The sequence below is a fragment of the Nilaparvata lugens genome, chromosome 10, assembly GCF_014356525.2.
Source record: "Nilaparvata lugens isolate BPH chromosome 10, ASM1435652v1, whole genome shotgun sequence".
Classification (NCBI taxonomy): Eukaryota; Metazoa; Arthropoda; class Insecta; order Hemiptera; family Delphacidae; genus Nilaparvata; species Nilaparvata lugens.
The window spans coordinates 18,627,614-18,654,877 of record NC_052513.1 but is presented as its reverse complement, the minus strand read 5'-3'; the positions used below and the strand labels follow the sequence as shown (position 1 = coordinate 18,654,877).

Here is a 27,264-nt window from a genome sequence, read left to right as displayed (position 1 = left end):
AGTTGCACAAATAACTCTATTTTCTATAATTACATAATGGATTTTCATAATCAAGATTAGATATTTTTTCAATTGATTAATAATTCTACATTGTTAAAAACATTGTTGTTTGGACAGGGAGAAGGAGAATACGATGGCTGAAAAACCTGCTCACCTGGTTCTCCAAGACAACAACAGAACTTTTCATGTTAGCTGTAGATAAGATATCCATAGTCAGGCTGATCGCCAATATTCGGAACGAATAGGCACCAGCAGAAGAAGAACATTGTTAAAAGACGATCTGGCAACAGAGCAAAGCGAGAAAGAGGTAACGCTATCCGCTTTGTTGAATGATAGACGAGGATAGCAATACCATTGCTAATCAAACACTGCTATTATAACGTGGACCTCACTATATAGTATATCGTATGATTCCTCATCCAATTTAAATTATTATCCTGAACCATATAAAATGAGTTTAACAGAATTGATCTGTCACTATCATTGATATGAGTGACATGATATACTGTCTATATTTTCATGAGGAGGAGAAATGGGATGATGGTGTGGAGTAGGAGGAGAAGTAGGAGAAGGAGGTGATGGTGGCTTAGGAGTAGGAAGAAACAGAGAAGGAGGTAGAGGAGTACGATGAAGAGGAGGAGGAGCTGGAAGAGGAAGAGTAGGAGAAGAAGGTAATGGAGGAGGAGGAGGAGCATGAGGAGGAGGAGTTTGAGGAGGTGGTGAAGGTTGATGAGGTGGTTGAAGAAGAAGAGGAAGAGGAGGAATATGATGAGGAGGAGTAGGAGGAGGAGGAGGAGGATAGATATGATGAGAAGTTGAGGGGACAGAAAAGCAATGCACGTGACACGATGTGATGTGAATAGTGAAAGCATGTGTCAGCAATCTCATTGATCCGTTGTCAGTTGACACAGTATATACACAGTATATACACAGCAACTGTGGTTAACACTGTTGACTCGACAAATAATTATGAGCTTTGTTTTATTACAATGTCATCTCCATTGGAAATGAGTCTGGATTGCAAACTGATGAGATAGCACTTTTCTGAAACAAGTTGATCACTGTTTGTTTATACAATGATGATTATATGGAAGATTTCATGGATAAAACCAAGAATATTCCCTTTGTACAGTTTATGAATGAGTCTGTGTTTTCTATCGGAAAGTATAGAATGTAAAATATAACCAAGTTATGATGTGATAAATCTTGTCCTATTTTTCAGTTGCATTTGAATATGAGTGATTCTTGAGAGAGGAGACAAACCTTGTTTCAGTGAATAGCTCATCCTATTTTACTCAATAATTCAGAATTACTCAACTTACAGAGAAGTACCACAGGCTTATAAGCCCAAAACGGTTCCAATTCTAATTTATACAACAGTCCAAATGTAGCTAGGTTATTTGTCACTTCAACATTCTTCAAATCACACACTTAATTTACAATCCATGAACACAAAAATCATTTTTAAATAAAAAAAATACTTCTAAATTAAATTGAATTGATTACAAATAATTAAAAAATTCCTAACTTTGAAAAAACTGAGAAATTTTGGGACCGAAAAGACTGAAATTACAGCACGATACATTAGGTCAAAGCGTCTATATCCAAAGTCCAAATATCATCCGAATCTTGGAGATTAGCATTTTCAATGAAATCCATGAATTTTTAATGTGGCTTGGTGCGAGAACTACCTATGTCAAAATATCAACTTTCTCACAAATCAGCTTGAAAGTTCACCTTGTATTTTCGAACTACGGCATTTCGATACGGAAATGCGAGTGCTAAAAGTGCAGAAGTCGACATTGGTAGTTCTGGCACGGAGTATGAATGACAATATAGAAAACTACAGTATGTCTTCATTGGTAGTTTTCGCACTCTGAGAGTGGAGGAAAGGTTTAATATATGATTCAGTGAATAACTCACTCATAATTGTAGCAAAACGTCTGATATTACATCACGACACTAATCTTATTAGGTCAACCTTTATCCATAGCCCAAATATCAATCAAATCTGGGAGATTTACAGTTTTCTACTGTTGGGTTGCATTTAACTCTCCAAAATGTGGTATAGAATTATTATATACTCTCTGCTTTTTATTCTATCTTGGATGATCTCATTCCTCCTTCCCCCATCACCGGTCGTGTGTTAACGAGGTGGATAATGTTATGATACCACACTATTATAACAAGAATTACAATCAATTTTAAAGTGTTAACAAGATGAAAAATATAAATTTTCGAATGAGGAGTTGAAAGACAGGAGAGAGATTAAGGGAGGAGGAATAAGTACAGTATGAGACAGAATGGAACAGAAACATAATGAAAGATAATAAAACAAAATAAACAGAATGAAACGAGATGGAACAACTTTTAGAAGCAAAACTTCACACCTCGTATGAACTCATAAAGTGCTGTACCATGTTAACATCTCAAAGTAATATACTATTCTACATATTTACACTCTCGAATTAAAACGCTACTGCAGAGTGCATTTATAGTGCACATTAGATGCAGTACATGATAAATAATGCATTACATGCAGAGATGTTAGAGATTAAGTCCTGAGTCCTAATATAATTATCAAAACTTTGCTTCTGTAGAATTCAACTATAGTGAGGTCCACGTTATAATGGCGGTGGAGAAAGATGGGAGAACAGGGTTGCTGATTCTCTGCCTTGCCACTGTCTTCTATAGAGGATAGGTAATACCGCGGTATATCTGGATGAGTATGAACTGTTTAAAAAGCTTATCATAATTATCACTGATATTTTATTCGCCGAGAAAATATATTTTCAATGATAAAATAATACATTTTCATAACCGAGATTGAATATCTTGTTAATCAATTATATTCATAGATTGTTGACACATTCTGGCAACGTTGCATAGCTACAAAAAGATAGCGCAATCTTTTCTGTGGAATGATAGACAAGGAGAACAACACCTATGTTAATCAAATACTGCCATTTCAACGTGGACCTTGTTTAAATATCTTAATAAATTCTTAGCCATTTGAAGCAACCATCTTTATTCACGTAGATAACAAACTAAACTCAGTAAACAACTTATTATTTTATCAAACAGTTATCATGTGATTAAGTAACATCACATGATATACAAACATCTTCCCCTTTTACTTTCTCAAACATTTCCTTTTTCAACCTTTCCTTTGATTTCATCGTCTTCTTAAAAACCTCTCATTTCTTCTTAATATTCTTCCACTATTGGACTTCACCACATAGGACCGTGGGGCATCAGCTTCATTAATAACTACTCCAGGCTCCCATAATTTTGTTCTCCAATCTTGGATATAAATGGGCTGATTTTCTTTGAAATAAGATACATGTTTCCGTGACTGCTTATCGTATGTTTCTTTCTGTTGAAATTTATGGTTCTTCATTTGCACTGCTATTTCTTCCCGAGGAAGTTGATGAAGTTTCAAACTATCTTGAGGATAAGGGAACTTTGTTCTTATCATTCGACCAAACATTAACTGAGCAGGAGAATAATTGAGACCCGCAACACAACTATTCCGATAGTTAAGCAAACTCAAGTTTAAATCGGTTTTGCTTTCAGCACACTTTCTTATCATAGTCTTTGCTATGTTCACCCCCTTTTCAGCTAAGCCGTTAGACTGAGAATAACGAGGACTTATTGTAATAATTTTAAAATCCCACTCCTTTGCGAACTGTATCATTTCTTGGGAGCCAAACGGATTATTATCAGCTATTATAATCTGCGGAATTCCAAACCTGCCAAATAACTGGGATAAAATAGATTTAACAGCCGAACTTGTCTTACTGTTCATTTTTGTTATTTCAAGCCACCTTGAATAATAATCCACAACTATGAGATAAGCTATTCCTTTTACTTCAGCTATATCCACTCCAATTTTTAAAAATGGAAAATCGGGTATTTCATGAGAAAGCATCGGACTTCTTACATTGGACCTTCTATATTTTGGCAAAGCGTGCAGGATTCAGCCAGATTTTTTATGTTTGCTCTTATTCCTGGCCAATAATAAAATTTTGAGGCAATGCTGTTCATTTTTGTTTCTCCTAAGTGCGTTTCATGGAGCCTATTCAAGATAAAATCTCTCAAATTCTTGGGTATAATAATTCTTGAATTATAATACAATAGACCCTTGCTAAATTGTATTTCATTTCTTATTTTGAAAAAATGCCTTAGTTCTCCTCCATCAACAATGTTATTAAGCCAGCCATTTTCACAATAATCTATAACTTTCCGAAGAACATCATCATTCTGTGTTTCTGTTACAAATTCATTCAAGCGTTTCTCTGAAAATTCAACTTCGCCATTCTCAGTAACACAATGAACCATATCCGCCATGCTCAAATCAACTTTTTCTTTAGTTCTTACACCGCACCTTGACAAATAATCAGCAATATACATGTTTTTCCCAGGTAAGTACTGGAGGCTAAAGCGATAAGGCATTAGTTTTAGTCTCAATCGACGAATTCTGTTATTCTGTATGTTGTTTAATGGTTTCTTCATTATTGAAACTAATGGCATATGATCAGTATATATAGTCAAGTCATCATGACCGTAGATATAGGTGTGAAATTTATCACAAGCAAATACAATAGCAAGGAGTTCCTTCTCAATTTGGGCATATTCACATTCAGAAGAGTTCATAGATCGTGATGAGAAATAAATTGGCTTGTTGTTCTGTAGTAAACAGCATCCTAAAGCGTCTTGTGATGCATCACATTGGATTAAAACTGGAATCTTATAATCAAAGGGAGCAATTACCTTGTCACTTGTAAGAACCTTTTTAATGTTATTGATTGCATTTACATGAATCTCTGTCCAACACCAAGAGACGTCTTTCTTCAATAATTCTCTCAATGGTGACACTATTTGTGACATATTTGGGATGAACATTCTCAAATAGTTGACCATCCCCAACAGACGTTGTAGTTCAGCTTTATTTGTTGGGTCGGGGAGATCATTAATAACCTTTATTTTTCCTGGATCAGGAAGCATTCCTGATTTATTAAACAGCATTCCTAAATACTTCACTTCAGGTACGCAATATTGAAATTTCTTGAAATTAAATTTGATGTTTAATTTCCTCGCTCGTTCCAAGACCTGTTTCACTGTCTCGTCATGTTTTTCTTTGCTGTTTGAAGCAATGCAAATATCATCGAAATAAACCACTACTCCTGGAATATCTTCAAAATACTTTGAAACACATTTGTGAAACAATTCTGGTAAATTACATAAGCCAAAAGGAGAACGTAAAAATCTATAAGTTCCAAATATAGTGCTAAAATTGCAATATTTAGCAGATTGTTCATCAAGGAGTATGTGATAAAATCCATCTTTTATGTCAAGAACGCTGTAGTACTCTTTATTTGCTAGACGAGGATGAATATCCTGTATTGTTGGGATTGTAACTCTTTCTCTTACAATGTACTTGTTCAAATGTACAGGGTCTATGCAAATTCTTAAGGATCCATCAGGTTTCTCTACTATCACAGCATTTGAAACCCATTCAACGGGCTCCTCAACCTTTTCAATAATTTTCATGGTTATCAAATCATCAAGTTTTTCTTTAAATTTGTCCTGAATCTTCATTGGTATACGTCTCGCTGAACTGGCATGTGGCATTGCGTCCTTTTTTAATCGAATTTTGCACTTGTCGGGGAAACAACCAAGGCCAGTAAACACATCAGAATACGTTTCAAAAAAATACGTTCTATCCTTCACATTGTTGTTACTACTTTGCTTCTGAACTTCATCAATTCGTTTCACCAGATTCAACTGAATACAAGCTTCAAGGCCTAGAATCGGTACTGTACTCTCTTTGACCACAACAAAGTTTATCAAATCAAATCTTTTTTCTGATTCCACTTGAGCAGTGAACTGACCCAGAGGTGAAATTTTAAATCCTCCGTATGCTTCTAATCGAACACTACTCTTTTTCAACCTACTCAATAACACACTGTCTTTCACAATTTCATATGGCAATATATTCACTTCTGCTCCTGTATCTAATTTGAAGTTTACTGGTTTATGTTCAATTACTAATGTTTTGAACCAAGCCTTTTCATTGACAGTGTTAACTAGATATACTGAATCAACAAACTCGTGAGCTTCTTCTATTGCTGTTGGACTTTCCACAACATTATGTAATGGTTGAGGTAGCCTTTGCTCACTCACTCTGAAATTATTTCTTCTAGCTTTATTCAGGCACATTTTGCTAAAATGATTCATCTTACCACATTTATTACAGCTTTTACCAGACGCTGGGCAGCTCCTACCTTCTACATGCTGCATTCCGCAATAGCCGCATACAATCTTCTGATATGAGTTTGTTTTCCTTTTATCATACTTGGAAACTGGGTGCACTTCCTTTCGAGACTTTTCTTCATTTATTGACTTTTCATGTTTTTCACCTATTTCAACACTGCGACAATAATCAATTATTTTCTCCAACGAGGCGTTGTCTCGCAACACACGTTGTTGCATTTCTTTCGACCTTAACCCCAATGCAATCATAGCTTTCAATAACTTATTCTCTTGTTCCCCAAATTCGCATCTTGTCACTAGCCCCTTCAAAGTTGCATAGAATGAATTAAATGATTGACCTTCCTCTTGTTTGCAAGCTATAAAATTGTATACATTCATGATCTCATTCTTTTTTGGTAAACAATAGCTCTCGATTATTCACACAGTTGATATTGTCATGAAACCCTTCATCTCCATTATTGTGAGAATATCATTATTCATGAGTGTATAATATTATAGTTGGCGGAAATGGAAGTGTATTATTAATGATATAGTGATGTCCACGTTATAATGACTGTATTCGATTGACATTGGTGTTGCCATCCTTGTCTATCATTCGACAAAGCAGGTAGCGCTATCCTCTTCTAGCTCCTAAACGTTGCCAAATCTTCTTTAACAATTTAGAAATATGATTGATTGACGAATTATAAGTTTTGTAATTATAATTATTTATTCATAATCTACAATCAACTTAAGGACAAAGAAACAGACTTCAGTCCAAAACTACTTTTTATCCCAATTTCATAAAATAAATTATTGTCCAAATGGAGGTACAATAATAAAATTACATACTATACAATCTCAATAATGAAAATTTATTATTTAGTAATTGAAACATATATATTCCCTTTACGAATGGAATCGATCATTTATCCTCAATTATTTCTCATTTTCTGACTCATTTATGTGTTGAAAAGAGGATCACTATGGAGGAAGATAGCATAACAAGATATTCCATGGTATAGGGCGTTTATATTCCAAATTCTACTATCAACTCAAGCCGATAATCCTAGTAGTTCTTTTTCGTGAAGCTATGTAACGCTGGCAGTCTCTCATACTGTGCCATCCTTACACACTCATCCCAATGGAACAGTAGGAATAGACAATAGTCGACAGTAATCAGCTTGAGTTGACAAAAAATCGGTTTGAGATTTTTAACATGAACGACCTTTACCATGTGATATTTTCTTAAGCTATCTTTTCTCTATGGTATCATCAAGTAGTGATACAGTATCAAAATGAGTGATACAGTATCATTTTGATACTGTATCACTCAGTTTGATAGTGAATCACTCATTATTCATTAACCGAGCGAAGTGAGGTCTAATATTCAAGTCGACGGTTTGGCATTTCTCTTAATGTTTTGATGTTTAAATGTAGACTATGAATGTTTAAATGTTTGTATGTTTACATTTTGCGCATTTACGGCGAAACGCGGTAATAGATTTCCATGAAATTTGACATTTATGTTCCTTTTTTTATTGCGCGTCGACGTATATACAAGGTTTTTGGAAATTTTGCATTTCAAGGATAATATAACATGAAAAAGGAGCCTCCTTCATACGCCAATATTGGAGTAAAAATCAGACTATAGAACTATTCATCATACATCAGCTGACAAGTGATTACACAGATGTGAGGAGAAGCCAGTCTGTTGCTGTATTTCCATAAGGTCTATAGTTTCAATCAGGTACTTGTGGATGAGAATACTGCGTGAGGTCTAATGTTCACAGAACTACTAGTTTATTTATTTATACATTGATACATATGTTACAATATTATTCTCAACTATGAATTATATGGTGAAGGAACAACAGGCTTGAAGCCCAAAACTGTTTTTCCCAAATTTAGAAAGAAATTGTCCAAAAATAGGTTATGTTCACACTTCACGATTTTTGTTCAATTTTGAGTCCAAAATATTTATAAACTGAGAATTCAGAACTTAGAAGAGTTAAAAACTAAATTAAATAAGAATTCTTCACTGAATCATCATTAATAACTGAAAAATACTGTATTAATAATTGAAAATTATTTTAAAACGTGAAAAGAAACTCAAACTTACTCCATTATGATACTGTATCATTTAGTTTGATACTGTATAACCCTTACGATACTGTATCACTCAGTATGAAACTGTATATATTATAGTGAGGTCCATGTTATAATGGCAGTGAAAAAAGATAGAAGAATAGCGATGCCGATTCTCTGCATTAATTAATTATATTTTTACACTGTCAAAACCATAATTGGCATCATTGTGGACCTGGAAAAGGATAGTACCACCGGCTTTGTCAAATTATAGACAAGGATAGCAAAACCATAGTTCATCAAATACTGTCATTATAACGTGGACCTCACTATAGTATGGTACTGTATCACTCAGTATGATACTGTATGGTATGATAATGTATCACTCAGTATCATACTGTATCACTCAGTGTGATACTGTATGATTCAGTTTGATACTGTGTCACTCAGTTTGATGATACTGTATCACTCAGTTTGATACTGTATCACACATTATGATACTGTATCACCGAAACTCACCTCATTCTTGACACAATTTTCATGTTCAAAGAGCTACTTCCAAACAGATTTAATTTAGATGATTAAATTTCTCTCCCAAGGAAAGTGATACTTCTCTATCCTTCAAACTCCTTCAATTTCAACAGGTATCCCAAGAATTCCCCGTTTAAATATTTATTGCCAAGGCTTTATTCCAGGAATGTTTATCATTCAATTTCAGGACATTTTAGGATGAGAATACAGTGGGGAAACGGGATTTGCCAAATATTTGGGATTCGAATTTGTTATGGTAGAGTTAACTGATTAATTGAAGTGATAGGCCTACCCTGGTAGAGGCGGGACTGGTTTAATCAAGATATTGTTTTGGTTGTGGAGTTTAGATTGAGTTTCACAGAAATCGCTGTTCCAATTTCGAAATGCACAGGAACGAAACAAGAGCTGTTAACCTGGTGAGTGTATCATAATCCACAATGATGAGTCGATAAAAAATGCAGAATGAATCATTAATTCGATGAATGATTCATTGTGAAATGAATCTATATTCATCAAGTAGAATGAATCGATATTTATCCAATAAAGTGAATCAATATTCATCAATGAAGCTGCGTTTACATTGGTCAATATTTCTTTTCCAAGTCTATTTTTTTCAACAAAATAAGACTTGAATGTGCAATTTTCGAAAATCGGTGTCAAGTTTACGTAAATTCAAGTTTACAATTAAAAATATACAATTATAAAGTGAGAAATCGAATCAATCTCAAAGTTTTCCTCTTCATTTATCATATATTCTTCTGCATCATACTCTTCTATAGTGAGGTCCACGTTATAATGGCAGTGTTTGATTAGCAATGGTATTGCTATCCTTGTCTATCATTCAACAAAGCGGATAGCGCTATCTCTTTCTCGCTTTGCTCTGTTGCCAGATCGTTTTAACAATGTAGAATTAATAGACAAAATATTCAATTTCAATCATGAAAGTTCATTATGAAATTATTGAAAAATATTTTTTCTTGCTTAATAAAATATAATTGACTAGCCGTCAGGCTCGCTTCGCTCGCCATAACCGTCTAGCCAGGGGGCTCCGCCCCCTGGACCCCTGACTGGATCGTCCAAGAATGAGATCAGCAGGCTCGCTTCGCTCGCCTGCATTTTTCATTTGGGCATTTTATCATATGTTAGGACAATCCAGTCGGGGGTCCAGACTAAACGTCTGGCTAAACGGATATGGCGAGCGAAGCGAGCCTGACGGCTAGTGATATAATATTCCCAGGATTGAAGTAGCAGTGACCAATCAATTTTTCCGCGATAAATGCATTTAAATCTTCATCTTGGTGCCAACCTAACAAAGTCAACTCAACTTAATGCCAACCTAACATAATTATTAATTTAGTTGCCAGTTAACAACTGTTTCGAAGAGGTACTCTATCTAGATTATAGTTCTATTATAGTAACATATGATATGAAAATTTCAATTATGATTAAGAGATTGGGAGAAGAAGAATATACATGCAAAAAGACGAACTTTAAACCCTTAAAAACAACCCTTAGAGTTAAAATATTGCCAAAAGATTTCTTAGTGTGCCTCTAAAGGGCCAACTGAACATACCTACCAAATTTGAACGTTTTTGGTCCGGTAGATTTTTAGTACTGCGAGTGAGTGAGTGAGTGAGTGAGTGAGTGAGTCAGTCAGTCAGTCAGATTACAAAGTGAGAAATCGAATCAATTTCAAAGTTTTCTTCTTCATATCATACATTCTTCTGCATCATACTCTTCTATAGTGAGGTCCACGTTATAATGGCAGTGTTTGATTAGCAATGGTATTGCTATCCTTGTCTATCATTCAACAAAGGGGATAGCGCTATCTCTCCCTCGCATTGCTTTGTTGCCAGATCGTCTTTTAAAAATGTAGAAATAATAATTAATTAACAAAATATTCAATCTAAATTATGAAAGTTTATTATGAAATTTTTGAAAAATATTATTTCATGCTTAATAAAATATAATAATTGATAATTTTAATCGAACAATTAATATTAATGAACAATTAATATTACATCATTAAACCTGTATCAGCTACCGTCTGAAGAAGGCATTGACAAGACAGAGGATCGACAACGTTGTTCTCCTATCTTTCTCCTAAGCCATTAAAACGTAGATCACACTATAGTTTATTATTAAACTATTATTAGTCGTTACAAGAGTTGGGTGACCGTATTGCTATCCTTGTCTATCATTCAACAAAGCGGATAGAGCTATCTCTTTCCCGTTTTTCTCTGATGCCAGATCGTCTTAACAATGTATAATTAATATTTAATTAACAAAATATTCAATCTTTATCATGAAAGTTCATTATGAAATTATTGAAAAATATTATTCATTATTTCAAACGAGAGTAAACAGTTAATATTACATCGATAAACCTGTATCAGCTACCGTCTATAGAAGGCATTAACAAAGCAGAGAATCGGCATCGTTGTTCTCCTATCTTTCTCCATTGCCATTATAACGTGGACCTCACTTTAGTTTACTATTTGGCAAGTCGTTACGAGAGTTGGGTGACCGTCAGAAGTCATACTCAACTTTACTAATAAACACAAGTTGTAACTTCAAACTTGTATTACCAGACCTCTAGTTTATTCAGCAGTTATACAGGAATAATAATATACAAGAGTTATTCATACAGAAGTTTCTTATATGATAATTCCAGTTATACAGGGATCATATTGTAGAGAGACTCATTCAGAAGTTGTCTCATATGATTATAGTCGTGTCACACCTTGCATGTATTGTAGGCAACGTTTTCGAACTCTGTGGTACCAACGTTATAGCTTCACCAAATTGCCGAAGTTGGGACAATGGGAGAGTAAATTGGGTAAAGAACCGAGACAGAGAATGAATCTGTGTGGGTGATAGAAAGTGAGAATCGAAATGCTCTTGACCAATGAGAGAGTAGCAACTTTCTGCAATGGCGGCGACATCCAATGAGAGTCGACCAATCAAAAGCGGACCAATGGCAGAGGAGCGATTTTGACGTCATAAGTACAGCTGATTGAAGTCGATTTTAAACTGATTTTAGAGTAGATATTTACTCTCATCAAGACAGCCAATAAGAGTTCAGTAAGAGCACTCAACCAATCACAGACTAATCAATGATAGAATGAATTTTATCGTAATAAAATCTAGTCCAGGCAATGAATGCTCAAAAAAGGTATAGAGGGAAAAGTTTGGAACACAATTGAAGACACCGCAGCTCTTTCAAGGATAGTGAGGGGGTGAACTATCAAAAATCCTCACTCCTATCCCCTTGTGCTAAGGCTTTGAAAGTACCATATTTTGGTTTTTACACATATCTCGAGAAATATGCGTGAGAAGAAGGATGAAGTGGAAATGAAGCAAACTTCCAGTACCTTCAAACAAAAGAAGTAGAAGTTCTGGATAAGGAGAAGATGATTGAGAGAAGGGATGGAGAAGGAGGGAATAAGAAGAAGGTGAGAAGGAGAATAAAAGGGACTTAGTGAGAAGTAGATGTTGAAAATGAAGCAAACTCCAAGTCTCCCCTCCACAAGACGTCATTTCTCGGAACTGGGTAGCAACAATATTGAACACAATGCCTGTAGAGAGACAATGGTTATTGTACTGCATTGAGCCACCATTGAAACAATGATGGTACTCTATTTAGCCAATGTGTTGAAGCAACGATTGTACTCTATTTAGCCAATTTGTTGGTAGTGTAGTTGAGGTGCTTACCTGCAGGTGGCGTTGTTGAGGCAGACATTGCGATCTGCCTGGCAGAGAGGTCCCTGGCCGCAGTCGCTTCCCGAAAATCCTGGGAAACAGGAACAGCTGTATTCCCTGAAACCCGAGAACACAAATATAGAATATTCTCTGCAAACCCAAGAACACAGTCTAAGAATATTCCCTACGAACAATGAAACAGAAATATTTAATATTTCCTGAAATACGAAAATTTGAGGTAACCCGTGCTCCGCAAGGGTCTATTTTAAAACTTAAAAAACTGGGAACTTGAACGAGTGGAATCTTTAGGAGTTTAAAATAGGCCTGAAACCATCCTCGGTTAATTAAGAATCTATAGGCAAAATTTCAATCAGTTAATCAGTTGAGTAGTTGAGACGTGATGATGCGTCAAACAAAATTATTGAATACTAGCAGGTAGCCCGTGCTCCGCAAGGGTCTATTCCAAAACTTAACAAACTGAAAACTTAACAGAGTGGAATCTATAAGAGTTTTAAATGGGCCTGGAACAATCCTCGGTTAATTAAGAATCTATAGGCAAAAATTCAATCAGTTGAGTGGTTTAGACGTGATGATGCATCAATAGTTATTTGTGCAACTAGTGCGCAAAGTGACAGTTTGCTGCACCGAAAGAAACGTTTACGCCCGAGCTGTAGGCGAGGGCGGAATGGTTTCTTGAGTGCAGCAGAGGAACTTTGCGCACGTATTTCAAATTTAATTTTTCCTACAGTTACCTTTGAATATGAAAAGTGGGTAATTATGGATAAAATGATGGCTGAAATCCATCAAATGTTTGTGTGTGTGATGCTGTTATTAATAACAACCTTAATTCATTTAATAATTAATAATTGAAGTTGAAAATTCTCAGCCAAACTTATCATCTTTATTCATTCAAGAATCAGAAAAAATACAGATAAAACAAAAACTTCGCATTCAAAATACACGCCAGCCGTATTGGGATGACTGCAGAATGGCTGGCTGAACCGACAAGCGCGCGACCTAGCGGGAAGAATCGTACCTAACTTCATTTCATCCAACTAAAAATAGTATCCAGATATTTAGACATGGTCAACTTACTAAATTACCGGAAAATAATATAAGTAAACTAAAAAATATTTATAAAATAACATAGACAACAGAAAATATTTTATTGTAGTATATTCTAATGTTATTTTATTAATTTTATTGACATGGATTTCGAACGGTAATTATTTAACCTGAAAATTCGAATTTCAAATGTGTGTTTGCTACATTTCTCATTGCTTATAGTTGAAATAATTAAAACTGTCAATAGAAACAAACATTATTTATTATTAAATGATGATAAGTTATTATTTAATTATGATTTAGATAATCATTATTCTTGTTTTGGATTTCTAGATTGGGATCTTATCATAAATGTAGGGTAGCCATTGAAATGATTATTATATAAATCTAACCACAGTCATTGTTACCAACATAATTTTTGTATTCGTGCACTAATCCTCCATATAACCCACCAACTATTTTGTGTTGCCATGTTGCAAACATGGAGTGCAGGGAAACTTTTTTCCTACAGATACCCTGAAAAGTGACCATTTGTGCACTGATTGCAGGCTGCAAAGAATCACTTTTCCGCACTAGTGCGCAAAGTGAGTACTTTGCGTACTCCAGATTTGCAGCATGACAACGCAAAATAGTTAGTAGGTTATATGGAGCACCAGTGCAGCAAAATCAAAATAAAGTTGGTAACAGTGAGTGGGCTGCTATAGTGAGCAGAGGTGCAACGAAGCACAACGCGCTAATTATTAAGTAGATATTATAACCAAGGACAACGACAGCACAGTGCCACCACAGCACACACCACACAGCTGCCCCCCGCCATTCAAACACTACTACATTATTCAGGCAATTTTACCCATAATTACCCACTTTTCATATTCAATGATAACCGTAGGAAAAATTTAATGTGAAATACGTGCGCAAAGTTCGTTTGCTGCACTCAAGAAACCATTCCGCGTAAACGTTTCTTCCGATGCAGCAAACTGTCACTTTGCGCACTAGTTGCACAAATAACTATTCCCGCACTAGAGCGGAAAAGTGATTCTTTGCGTTCTGTAGTCGGTGCAGGAATGGCCACTTTTCAAGATAACTGTAGGAAAACAAAATTATTGAATACTAGCAGGTAAACCGTGCTTCGCGAGGGTCTATTCCAAAACTTAACAAACTGAAAACTTGAACGAGTAGAATCTTTAAGAGTTTTGAATGGGCCTGGAACAATCCTCGGTTAATTAAGAGTCCTTAAGCAAAATTTCAATCAGTTGAGTGGTTGAGACGTGATGATGCGTCAAACATATCCTTGGAGCCAGTTCTTTCCTTTATAGATTATCCACAATCACATAAGAACACAAATATGATTGAATTGGAATAGTGAGATTAATTTTTAAAACTTGTATCAATATCATAATCCTTGCGATACAAAATACATTGAAGAATATCCCTTGCAACACATAAACATATAGTGAGGTCCACGTTATAATGGCAGTGGAGAAAGATAGGAGAACAACGTTGCCGAACCTCTGTCTTGTCGAAGCCTTTTTATAGACGGTAGCTGATACAGGTTTATTGATGTAATATTCACCTAACACTGTTAGAATTCCCTAATAGTAGCACAGATCCTAAATTTCCCTCCACCTTAGAGGTTACAAGCAAGTTCACTAAGAACAAATTTACGGCCTGATTATTCTCCAAGCCTTGCTTTATTTCCTGCAACATTTTTCTTGGTTACTTCAGACAAAGTACTGTACGTAAGGGGTCGATAGAGAGAGATAGAGAAAGAACTGAAGAAGAAGGAGACAGAGAAAAAGGGGAAGAAGACCTCCGTCTTCAGACGGTGTGAAGGGAGAAAAGGTGGAGAAGAAAGAGTAAAAGAATTGGCTTAGTTTCAATAATTAATGAATATAGTCTACAATAATCATCAAATTTGAATAATACCTCCAATTTCTGTGGATCAATGTCTATCTTCAGATGGGGTAGAAGAATGAGAGGAAGAGAGGTGGAAGGAGAAGAAGAAGAAGAAGAAGAAGAAGAAGAAGAAGAAGAAGAAGAAGAAGAAGGAGAAAAGTGTTTAATAGAGCAAAAGTTGTGGCCCAGTAAAGCACACAGGATTTACGGTCTCAACACTTAATCCTGCTTAACTCCTATTCTTTCCAAAAGCTGAGCAGCCAGAATAAAAAAGTCTACACATTTTATTACTGTGTTCTGATAAAATATTAGGCCTATTACACTGCTAGAAGAGACCTCTTGTTGCTTATCCTATAGTGAGGTCCACGTTATTATAACAGTGAAGAAAAACAGCGTTGCCGAATCTCTGCCTTGCCACTGCCATAACCGTTCATTCTTTTTGGGAAGGAATGATTGTATATATTTTTGATGGGAGGGTCAACAATGAATTATTATTATTATTCAACGAAAATCCCAAATAAATGCTGAAAATCACCCCGAAGACTTATGCAACTGCAGACATTGACAACAGGGTTAACAGCTAGATGGAAATTCGATGAGAAGAATGAAGTCTTCGGGGTGATTTACAGCATTTATTTAGGATTTTCGTCAAATAATAATTATATATTAATTAGCATTTGAATAAATGAATTCCCTATTCAACTCCATCTGTGATAATTATTGTTGAAACAACGATGATTCATGTATTCACATTACAATATTAATATCGGGGACCGAGCTTCGCTCGTTATTTATTTATTGACTATTGATAAAACGAACACAATTCTTTAAAATGATTTGGGAAGTATTAACAGGCACAGCCCAAAACGTTTTCCTCTCAGAATTTGGATTTATACACTACTAGCCGTCAGGCTCGCATCGCTCGCCATATCCGTCTAGCCAGGGGGCTCCGCCCCCTGGACCCCCGGCTGGATCGTCCAAGAATGAGATCAGCAGGCTCGCTTCGCTCGCCTTCATTTTTCATTTGAGCATTTTTATCATATGTTAAGACAATCCAGTCGGGGGTCCAGACTAAACGTCTGGCTAAACGGATATGGCGAGCGAAGCGAGCCTAATGGCTAGTAATATAATATTCCCAGTAATATAAATGCATTTCAATCTTCAACTTGGTGCCAACCTGACAAAATTATTAATTTAGTTACCAGTTAACAACTGTTTCGAAGAGGTATAGATTATAGATTATAGTTCTATATTAACATATGGTATGGCCTTTTTTCAATTATATAATTAAGAGAATAAGAAGAATATACATGCTAAAAGACGAATTTTAAACCCTTAAAAACCACCCTTAGAGTTGAAATATTGCCAAAAGATTTCTTAGTGTGCCTCTAAAGGGCCAACTGAACATACCTACCAAATTTGAACGTTTTTGGTTCGGTAGGTTTTTAGTTCTGCGAGTGAGTGAGTGAGTGAGTGAGTGAGTGAGTGAGTCAGTCAGTCAGTCAGTCAGTCAGTGAGTGAGTGCCATTTCGCTTCTATACATATAGATAATAATCCAGAAAGTAGGTTATGTTCCATACACTTGAATTCAGGTTCAATTTTCTGTTTAAACATTTTAAAACGAAAAATTAATTTAGATATATAGATAATATTTAGATTATAATTTAGACTCATATTAAAATTAGACTAAAAATTGAAATAAAAAAATAAAAATAGACTATTTACAAACCAAATTGAATAACAAAATAACACTCACTACTCACTTAAAATTGTCAAATAATGATCAACTTTGAAAAGTATGATATACTCTAGTTTAGGCTGATTATCATGACGTCACGTAAACAAATCAGATTATAATATGTTGATCAAGTCGATTAATTTGTCCAGCTAGAATAAATTTCTCACTGATTGATTATGATTACACAGCTGAAAATAATTCTGTCTCTCTCCCACTCAGGCATACGCATCTTCTGTTATCGAGAGACGACGAAATTATCATCTGTTTTCCAAGGATGAATTATTATCCTTTTAATGTTGTTCAGCGAGTATTCATAAGGATGAGACCTAGTGCAATCGAATTTCTATATCATAAATCTACTATGCTCCAAATTTCGTGAAAATTGTTTGAGCCGTTTTCGAGATCCGTTGAACATAAATAACCTGATATGAAAATAACCAGGTATAAATATACAGAAATTTCTCGCTTAATATAATAGGATATGAATATTGCATTGCATCTTTATTCTGATTAATTATATATATTCATACTTTGTGAAAGTCGTAAAATGATTTGCTATACTGTCAATCCATGAAAATTGGTGTATAATTATGTCGGAATATATTTGATATATTGTAACATATGTAGGTAAATAACTCAGATCTAATCCAATCTTGTCTAATTTCTCCTCCTCTTTTATTATACCTCTCCCAATACTATCCCCAATCATACTCTCTCTTCATCCATCTCCCTCTCCTCCATCATACTCTCATATTCTTACATATTGTTTTCTCATCATCATCACTATAATACTAGTAGTTCTGTGAACAGTAGACCTCACGCAGTATTCTCATCCACAAGTACCTGATTGAAACTATAGACCTTATGGAAATACAGCAATAGACTGGATCCTCCACACATTTGTGTAATCACTTGTCAGCTGATTTATGATGAATAATTCTTCAGTCTGATTTTTACTCTAATATTGGCGTATGAAGGAGGCTCCTTTTTCCTTTTATATTATCCTTGAAATGCAAAATTTCCAAAAACCTTGTATATTCATCGACGCGCAATTAAAAAAGGAACATATCTGTCAAATTTCATGGAAATCTATTACCGCGTTTCGCCGTAAATGCGCGAACATTTGCGCGTATAAACATTTAAACATTAAGAGAAATGCCAAACCGTCGACTTGAATCTCAGACCTCACTTCGCTCGGTCAATTATAAAGGAAAGAATTGGCTTATACACGTATGGGATAGGAAATTCACGAATGATGCATCTTCACGTCTCAACTACTCAACTGATTAACTTGAAATTTTGCATAATATTCAAGACTCTCAATAATTTACCGAGGATTGTTAGAGGCGTATTTTGAATTATTTAAATTCTCAATACGTCAAGTTTCCAGTTTGTTGGGATTCTAATTGGGCCGTTGCGGAGCACGGGTTACCTGCTAGTTGAGAAAATAATTTGTAGAATCATAAAAATATTGTTGTAATCATGTTAGAATATGCGACAAGCCTGGTAACAAATGATCACTAAAATCTATCTGTCTATCTTTCCTCCTCCTTCATCCAAATCTAACCTCTCTATCCCACTTTCTCCCTCAATACTCCTCTAACCCCGCAACAACCTCATACCAGTGACGTCACACACGACATCAATATGTCGTACGACATTTATGTGCACCATGTATTAGAGTGATGGGTGACACAGACATGCGTGACATATGTGAGTGCGGTTAGCTTTGATAGAGCGTGAATGAGTCATGTCACCACACGCCACGTATCTCGGCGCTCACCCCATACGATTCATGTGGGTCACATGACATAAGGCTCGGTTACATGATATGTGTGTCACACATGTAACGAGCAATCAGCCGGTTCACATCGATAATTTTGCATGTGTTGGAGTCAACCGAGCAAGCCACTGTTACACTGTGATAGTATTGTATGTTGGGGATAATGTATCTCTATTTTGTATCGTAGATTTTGGGTGGTTAGACTAAGTGTGTTTGGATTATGTATTCATAATGTAAAAATTCGACTGAGTCACTGTCAATGTAGTAAAACCGTACCATAATTGAATAAAAAAATCACGAAACCATGGTCCTGAACCAAATAAAACGGTAGAATTTGACAATATATGTGTGTTTCATTTCATTTGTTGACCGAAGCGAAGCTGAGGTCTTAGTTTCGATTCGATCGGCTTTTGTCTGTATGTTTGTTTGTACCGCAGTTACAGTCGCAGTTATTGTCCGATTTGGATGAAATTTGGTATACGAGTTCATCGAAACAAGGCGCAGAAACGTATGTGTAACGATTTTTGATAAGAATTCCGGTTCTAATATAAATTTTGCCGCTCTAAAATTTGCTGTATTGAATGAATGGTATTGTTAGAGTGCTATCGATAGAGGACAAGAGTTGTCAGCGGTAAACCTTGAAACGTCTGTGCCGCTCCAAATCATACTGTATTTATTAACTGAAAACTTCTCACTTGATTGCATCATTTCTTCCCTTTTCAACACGATATGTCCCTGTTTCATAGATGAATAGTTTCTAGACCTAACGAACCGGCCGGAGACATCACAGCTTAGTTAGTTAGCTCTTGTTTTCGTTTTAGTATGAGATCGGAAACCGACTTGTGAGCATAAACATTCTGCATAGGCATAACAAGCCGCCATATCATGCAATCCACTTTTCATGAAAACATTAGTAGCAACCTCCTGTCATTGTCACCAACAAATCCATCATTTTCCGTCTCACTATCGTCTGTGAGACGATTCATAGTCTAAATTGCCTACTGCATATTCCATTCTTCTGTCAGTTGACCGATTTCTTATAATTAATCGATAGAAAATTCGTGATATTGTGAATATGTGGACGATATGAAGGTACCTCCTTGAGAGACATTTATAAGTCCGGTGTCCCTAGAAACAATGTCTTTAGCATTTTCAATGCAGCAAATAATAGATGACATGAATGAATCTTCACAATATACTGTACTTTCTCAATGGCCCTTCTCATTAGTTTGAAAGTTGTAGGCTATTCATGAGCGAGGTCTACTGTTCAAAGAACTACTAGTATCTTCATACATAACTAGCTGGCCCGGCGAACTTCGTACCGCCAAATAGTTGAATGCATCTCATGACAAACTCTAGCTGGATGCACCTGACCCGAGGAGGCGCGATGCGGTATTTTATTTATATAGGTGATTCTCAAACTGCAAAATAAATATAATTTACTAAAAATCAATTAATTCTGAACACCGGAGACAGCACAATTATTCGAAACAAAGCAATGTCTTTAGAGCATGTAAGTCTTCAACCTGAGACCGCACCGCTGGATGGTTACACTCACAATACAAAACAATGAATACATAAGTGTTCGTTACTTCGTGGCTACACACACAACAGTCATTTTGTTTTTAGTCGGGGCGTTTAGAATAAAATACATGGGCGGTTATGGAGCAGTACATACTCTTGTCTACTATCTACCGACGGCTGTTGTATGATGCAATGACTATAACAGCTGATTTTTATTTCTGTGTGTGGCCAGCTCACAAATCTTCTCCCATAAGGATAACATGCAAACTTCAAAGGACCGTAGGGAAGTGTCCTGAAGTCAGATTATAAATTTGATAGGCCATAAACCTGGTCCTATACTTAACGAAAACAACCAAAAAAATCATCAAATTCGTTGCACAACTAAAAAAGTTATTGAATGTCAAAATTTGAGGCTCGATTTTTATTTATATAGATGTATTTGGATTGTATCGTACGGTATCTATAGTTATCAACGTTATAATTGCAGTGGAGAAAGATAGGGGAACAACGTTGCCGATCCTCTATCTTGTCAATGCTTTCTATAGACGGTAGCTGATACAGGTTTATTGATGTAATATTAACTGTTCATTCTCGTTTAAAATAATCAATATTATATTTTATTGAGCAAGAACCTATATTTTCCAATAGTTTCAAAATAAATTTTCATAATTGAGATAAAATGTTTTGTTAATCAATCATTAATTCTACATCGTTAATAGACGTTCTGGCAACAGAGCAAAGCGAGGAAGAGATAGCGCTATCTGCTTTGTTGAATGGTGGACAAGGATAGCAATACCATTGCCAATCAAACAGTGCCATTATAACGTGGACCTCACTGTAGGAAAAGCAGCAACAAAAACAGGAATACCAACTTTGGAAAACAGGAAAACCAACATTGGAAAACAGGAATACCAACATTAGAAAACAGGAATTATAGTGACATTACTTCCGACTGTCAGAATTAGTGGAATGGAAGGGATTCAAGTTATTTCAAGAGAGGTCTGACAGTTTAAAGAGAAACTATAAGGTAAGTTTAACTCTGAAATGTTAACATTTTCAATGAATAGCATCATAGCTCCCCATTTAAACAAATACTGACAGATTTATGTGAATTGCTCTCTGGGAAAACCAACAGTGACATCAGAATAATATTGACATTATTCCTGTGTGGATGATAGAATCATCTGTCAGTGTAACTCATCCCATATAGGCCTACTCTACATCAAAGAGATGTCAGACAGTTTTAGCGCACTACTGTATTATTTATTCATGTTACATTTGGAACAACTTTACTGGATAAATAAATATATACGTATAGACGTGAAACATGATACAGTTTTGAAGTGTAAATGTATAATATGGGTAGATTATGATGTACTGTTGATATGGATATTTATGTTTTTGCAAAAAAGTATACTTTCATTCCACATTTTTGGTGAGGGTACTGTATTAAACTGGAAATAAAAAATATCAAAGGACTCTTTTTGAGAACTTTACCTCATTACTCACATTTTTGATACATCTTTCTCACTATAGTGAGGTCCACGTTATAATGGCAGTGTTTGTTCAAAATGGTATTGCTATCCTTGTCTATCATTCAACAAATCGGAAAGCGCTATCTCTCTCTCGATTTGCTCTGTTGCCTGATCGTCTTTCAACAATGTAGAATTGATAATTAATAAACAAAATATTCCATCTCAATTACAAGAATCATTATGAAATGATTGAAATTAGTTATTTGTGCAACTAGTGCGCAAATTGACAGATTGCTGAACCGAAAGAAACGTTCACGCACGAGCCGTAGGCGTATTTCGCATTAAATTTTTCGTACAGTTACCATTGAATATGAAAAGTGGTTGATTATGGGTGAAATGATGGCTGAAATTCATTAAATGTTTGTCTGTATAATTTTGTTATTTAAAACTCTGATTTTGAACTTGATAATCCAATTGAAAATTAATAATCGATAATTTATTCAAATTAAAAATTAAATCCAATCAATTTGAAAATTTTAAACACCAAAATTAAAATGATGTTTAATTTAGTTGGTGTTAAAATTTTTAACACCAACTCAGCTCTTCTTAGAAGGCAACTTTACTACATTAGCAGTAAATTCATAAATAAACTACAAACTGAATTTCCACTTAATAATTTCCGAAATAATAAACACAGAAAAAGAGCCATAGAGGCATGGCTAAACTTGAATTATTTCCAATCGTTGACTTTCATACAATAATCAACTTCATATTATAAATTATATTTTCGAACACTTCATAAGCTAGATTCAAGTTTATATATTACATCCCTGATTAACCTGATTTACGACTCACATTGGCGCACAAGGAATCTTCCTTTTGCCGGTGTTTTTGCCTCACCTACTGTACTTTATGCATGTGATCATAAATTGAATCTTCATTTTAAAACTATTGTTTGTAATGTAAAGGATATCATTTCGTTATTATATCCAATTAAATAAATGTATGTATCTTGATTTAAGTGCAGTAGCATATACTTATATTTATTTTTTGTAAAGCTTTTTTGTATTTTGTTTTTGGCAAATAAAATTCATTCATTCATTCATTCATTCATTTGAATAATTTTTGAGTAAATCTTAATCCCTGAATAATTTTTCAACCAATCAATTTATGAAAAATATTATTTGAAATAATGGATAATTGATAATATTCAAAATGTAGAATTCAATGAGTTCTCATTTTTATTTATTCAAAAATCAGAAAAAATATAGATAGAACAAATTCGCATTCAAAATACACGCCAACAATGTCAACATCTGATTGGGATGGCTGCAAGATAATACGCAAAGTATTAAGAGTACGCAAAGTAATACTTTGCGCACTAGAGCGGAAAAGTGATTCTTTGCGTTCTGTGATCAGTGCAGGAATGGTCACTTTTCAAGGTAACTGTAGAAAAATATAATTTCTTGCTTGATAAAATACATAGATTGATATCAATCCGAATACATAAGCTGATAACAATTCGAGTACATGAATTCATAACAATTTGAATAGATAAACTGATAGTCAATCGATGGAATTTTCAGAGGGATTGGAATTCATTGAGTGAGTTCAACAGCTAAGCTTCGGAAGTATTGAAGTTTCAAGTTTGGAGTAGTGTTTACTACAAAGTGCATAGCTCGCGAAGTTTGTATAATAATATAGTATCAAACTGTTCGATGAATTCGCTGGTGAAATTCAATTTAGTGTCGAAATTCCTGAGGCTTAGCTGTAGTGAATTTGAAGTAGAGGCAAGTTTGAAGCGATTGAGAGATTCGGGATATTCTTGTCTGTTGCTGAGTTGAATATCACATTTTAGCAATAGTTAATGTAATAGTTCAAAATGAGCGTTCAATGTTCAACTATTTTGATGTTATTCTTGTCTATTGCTGATTTGAATTACAGTTGAATAAAACATTTTAGCAATAGTCAACGTAATAGTTCAGAATAAGCGTTAATTTTCGACTATTTTGATGTAATTCTTGTCTGTTGCTGAATTGAATCACCGTTGAATATCACATTCTTGCAATAGTTAGTTCAAAATAAACGGTAGAACATTTTAGCAATAGTTAACGTGATAGTCATGTATAAGCTTAAAATGTTCAACCATTTTGATGTTATTCTTGTCTATTGCTGAGTTGAATTATCATTGAATTTCGTATTTCACCAATAGTTTGATAAACGTTGATGATTCAACTATTAAGATACCGTCAATTTTCCCATTTCGCCAATACGTTGTTCATTCAACTACTTTTCCGATATCATCCTCAAGTCCGGTTCTACATGAGTTAATTTGAATTGGGTGATTTATTCCATTGACAAAAACGCTGTCAGAAGATCCTTCGTTATTCCAAGTCAATTCATGATTTGCCGCTATAGCCTACTATATAGATTCCGTCATAGTGATTGAAACACAGAAGTTGTATTTCTCAAATTGTATTATGACGTCATTTTACGGCGGTTAAAGTTGATATCTACATTTCAATTTTTAACTTATTTCGTGAAGTTATAATCTAATGCAAATTCATGTTACCACAGAAAAAGTAACTATTTATCTCTAGGATGGTAATAATAATGTGGAGTGAATAGAAACATTTTCACTCTATTATTGGACATCTTCTTTGTCCAATGATAGACAATAGCAACACCAATGTTAATCAAATACGGCCATTATAACATGTACCTCATTCTATAACACATCAATAATAAATACTATATTTAACTATCATGTTTCAAAACATGTTATCAATTATCTGTTATCAATTACATGTTAAACAATTATCTGTTTCAAAACATCAAAATTTATTGAGTACTGAGTATACTACTATTACAACGTGGATCTCACTATACATTGCCCATCAATAATGAATGCTTTATTGAATGCCAGGAAACATACGATAGGATAGAAAGCTCTATATTTATTCAAGATTTTTCCTAGACATTTTTACTCGATAAATAATTTATTAATTTTTGAGAAAACATAACAACAAGTCAATGTAACTTACTGAGCGCGAAGTCTACTGTTCACAGAACTACTAGTTCTTATAGGTGCGCACAGATATACGCGCTGAGAACATGAGCAATTCACTTTTAATCAGCTGACTATATCTGTATTTTTACAGAAACGGTAAGATACAGATATAAAAAGCTTGGCATCAGCTGATTAAAAGTGAATTGCTCATGTTCGCGGCGCGTAAATATGTCCGCACCTTAATAATGCCGCGGTACAAACGACGTCCAAACTTGGCTCGTGGAACTCGAAATGCTGTTAATTCAGAATACGCACGGGAAAATCAGTAGCAAGGAGATATACCATTCAATTCCCAGCAAGCTGAATTATTCAACTATATCTAAAAATATAAACTCCTGCTCAACTAAGCACATAGGAAGTCCATTTTGAGATATAAATGTAAATAAGTTACTGATTGTTGGATAATTTTCAAAAAAAATATAGTGCATCAGATTAAGCTAAGGCTAAGCACACCTGAGGAGGCGCGGCTTGGTGATACAAAGTGTTGATCTTATGGGGATTGCGTTATCACACCGTTCCACGCCATGCCCGATTCAGTGTGTGTGAGTTCTTCCATTCAAACCAATAAGCGAGAAGCACCTGGATGCAAAATGCCGCATCGCGCCTCCTCAGGTGTGCATCCAGCTAAAGTTTGTCATGAGATGCATTAACTACTTGGCGGTACGAAGTTCGCCGGGCCAGCTAGTATAGAACAAGCATGATCTATTTTGAATCTTTACATCATTCCTAAAGTACTGAGTATAGTTCGCACTGCAGCAACTGAATGAAATTGATTCAAGCCGGGAATAAAAGAATAATTCAACTATCTGCTCTAGAATTTATGTTCTACCATCGAAACCAACCTCAAGAGAGCTGCATACATGAGATAGCTTTCTTCCTAGACTCTGAGCTAGTTCACAGTAGTAAATGACTAGTGGTCTATGGAGAAAGAGGAGAAAATGAAGAGAGAGAGAAGAGAAAGAGTGGTCTGTGGAGAAAGAACTACGTTGGAGGAAGAGGAGAAAATGGAGAGAAAGAGGAGAGAATGAGACGAAAGAAGGAGATAAGGAGAGAATGAGTGACAGAGGATGACGAGAACGATGGAAAAGAAGAGAAACAGGGGTGGAGACAGAACTATCTTGAAGAAAGAGGAGAAAGAACAGGAGAAAAATCAATTTGGGCTAAAAAAATTTGTAGCTGGAAAAGAGGGGAAGAGGATGATTCATAACAGAGAAAGAATAGAGGAAGATGACGGAGAAAATTTAAGAAAAAGTAAAAGGAGATGAAGGAGAGATTGATAAGGGGGAGGATAAGGAGGAAGAAGAAGCACTTATGAACAGAAACAAAAGCATAAGAAGATAACATACAACGGATTACAGGATAAGGAATGTGACAAGGAAGGAGAAAAATATGATTTTCCAAAGATTCTCATCTATTTCTCCCTCTCTACAAAAGACTGGTTCTCTCATGCTATCTCTCTCACTCTCTCTCTGTCTCTATCTCCTCTCCCATACTCACTGACTGCCCGGGAATCATGGACTCTCATAAAGTCTATCAATCTATCCACTCTCTCTCACTCTTTCTCTATTTCTCCAATCTACAATCCTCACAGACTGTCCTCGAATCATGTAGGATAGAAGCCAGTAATTGAATTCAATGATTTACTGACAATTGAACACTTTTTCAAACTAGATTCCATTCTCTCACTGGCACAACAATCCCTTACAATTCCACTTAATGTTACACACTCCCTAAATTTTCTCTTACGCTGTCCCTTTACTCCCAATTTGCCCTCAATCTTTCCCTGAATTTTCCCTCATTCTTAAACTGAATTTCCCCTCAATTCTTCCCTGAATTTTTCCTCACTCTTCTCCAATTTTCCCTCACTTTTAACCTGAATTTCCCCTCACTCTTGCACTGAATTTCCCCTCAATTTTAACCTGGATTTCCCCTCGCTTTTGCACTGAATTTCCCCTCACCCTTTCCCTTAATTTTCCCTCACTCTTCCACTGAATTTCCCCTCACTCTTTCCCCTGAATTTTCCCTCTTCCATTACCTAAATTTTTCCTTCACCCTTTTCCTGAATATTCCCTCACTATTCCCTGAATTTTCCCCCACTCTTTCTCTCAATTTCTCCTCAATATTTTCTTGAATTTTC

The 27,264-nt window shown here is 35.2% G+C and overlaps 1 protein-coding gene across 1 annotated transcript in view; it reads right to left on the bottom strand.

Annotated features, from left to right (window-relative positions):
- LOC111062656 overlaps positions 1-27,264 on the bottom strand; it is a 406,489-nt gene that overhangs the window by 297,382 nt on the left and 81,843 nt on the right. The window contains exon 3 of the mRNA XM_039436644.1: positions 12,589-12,693. Coding sequence (XP_039292578.1) covers positions 12,589-12,693 — 105 coding nt within the window. The remainder of the gene's footprint in view (positions 1-12,588; positions 12,694-27,264) is intronic.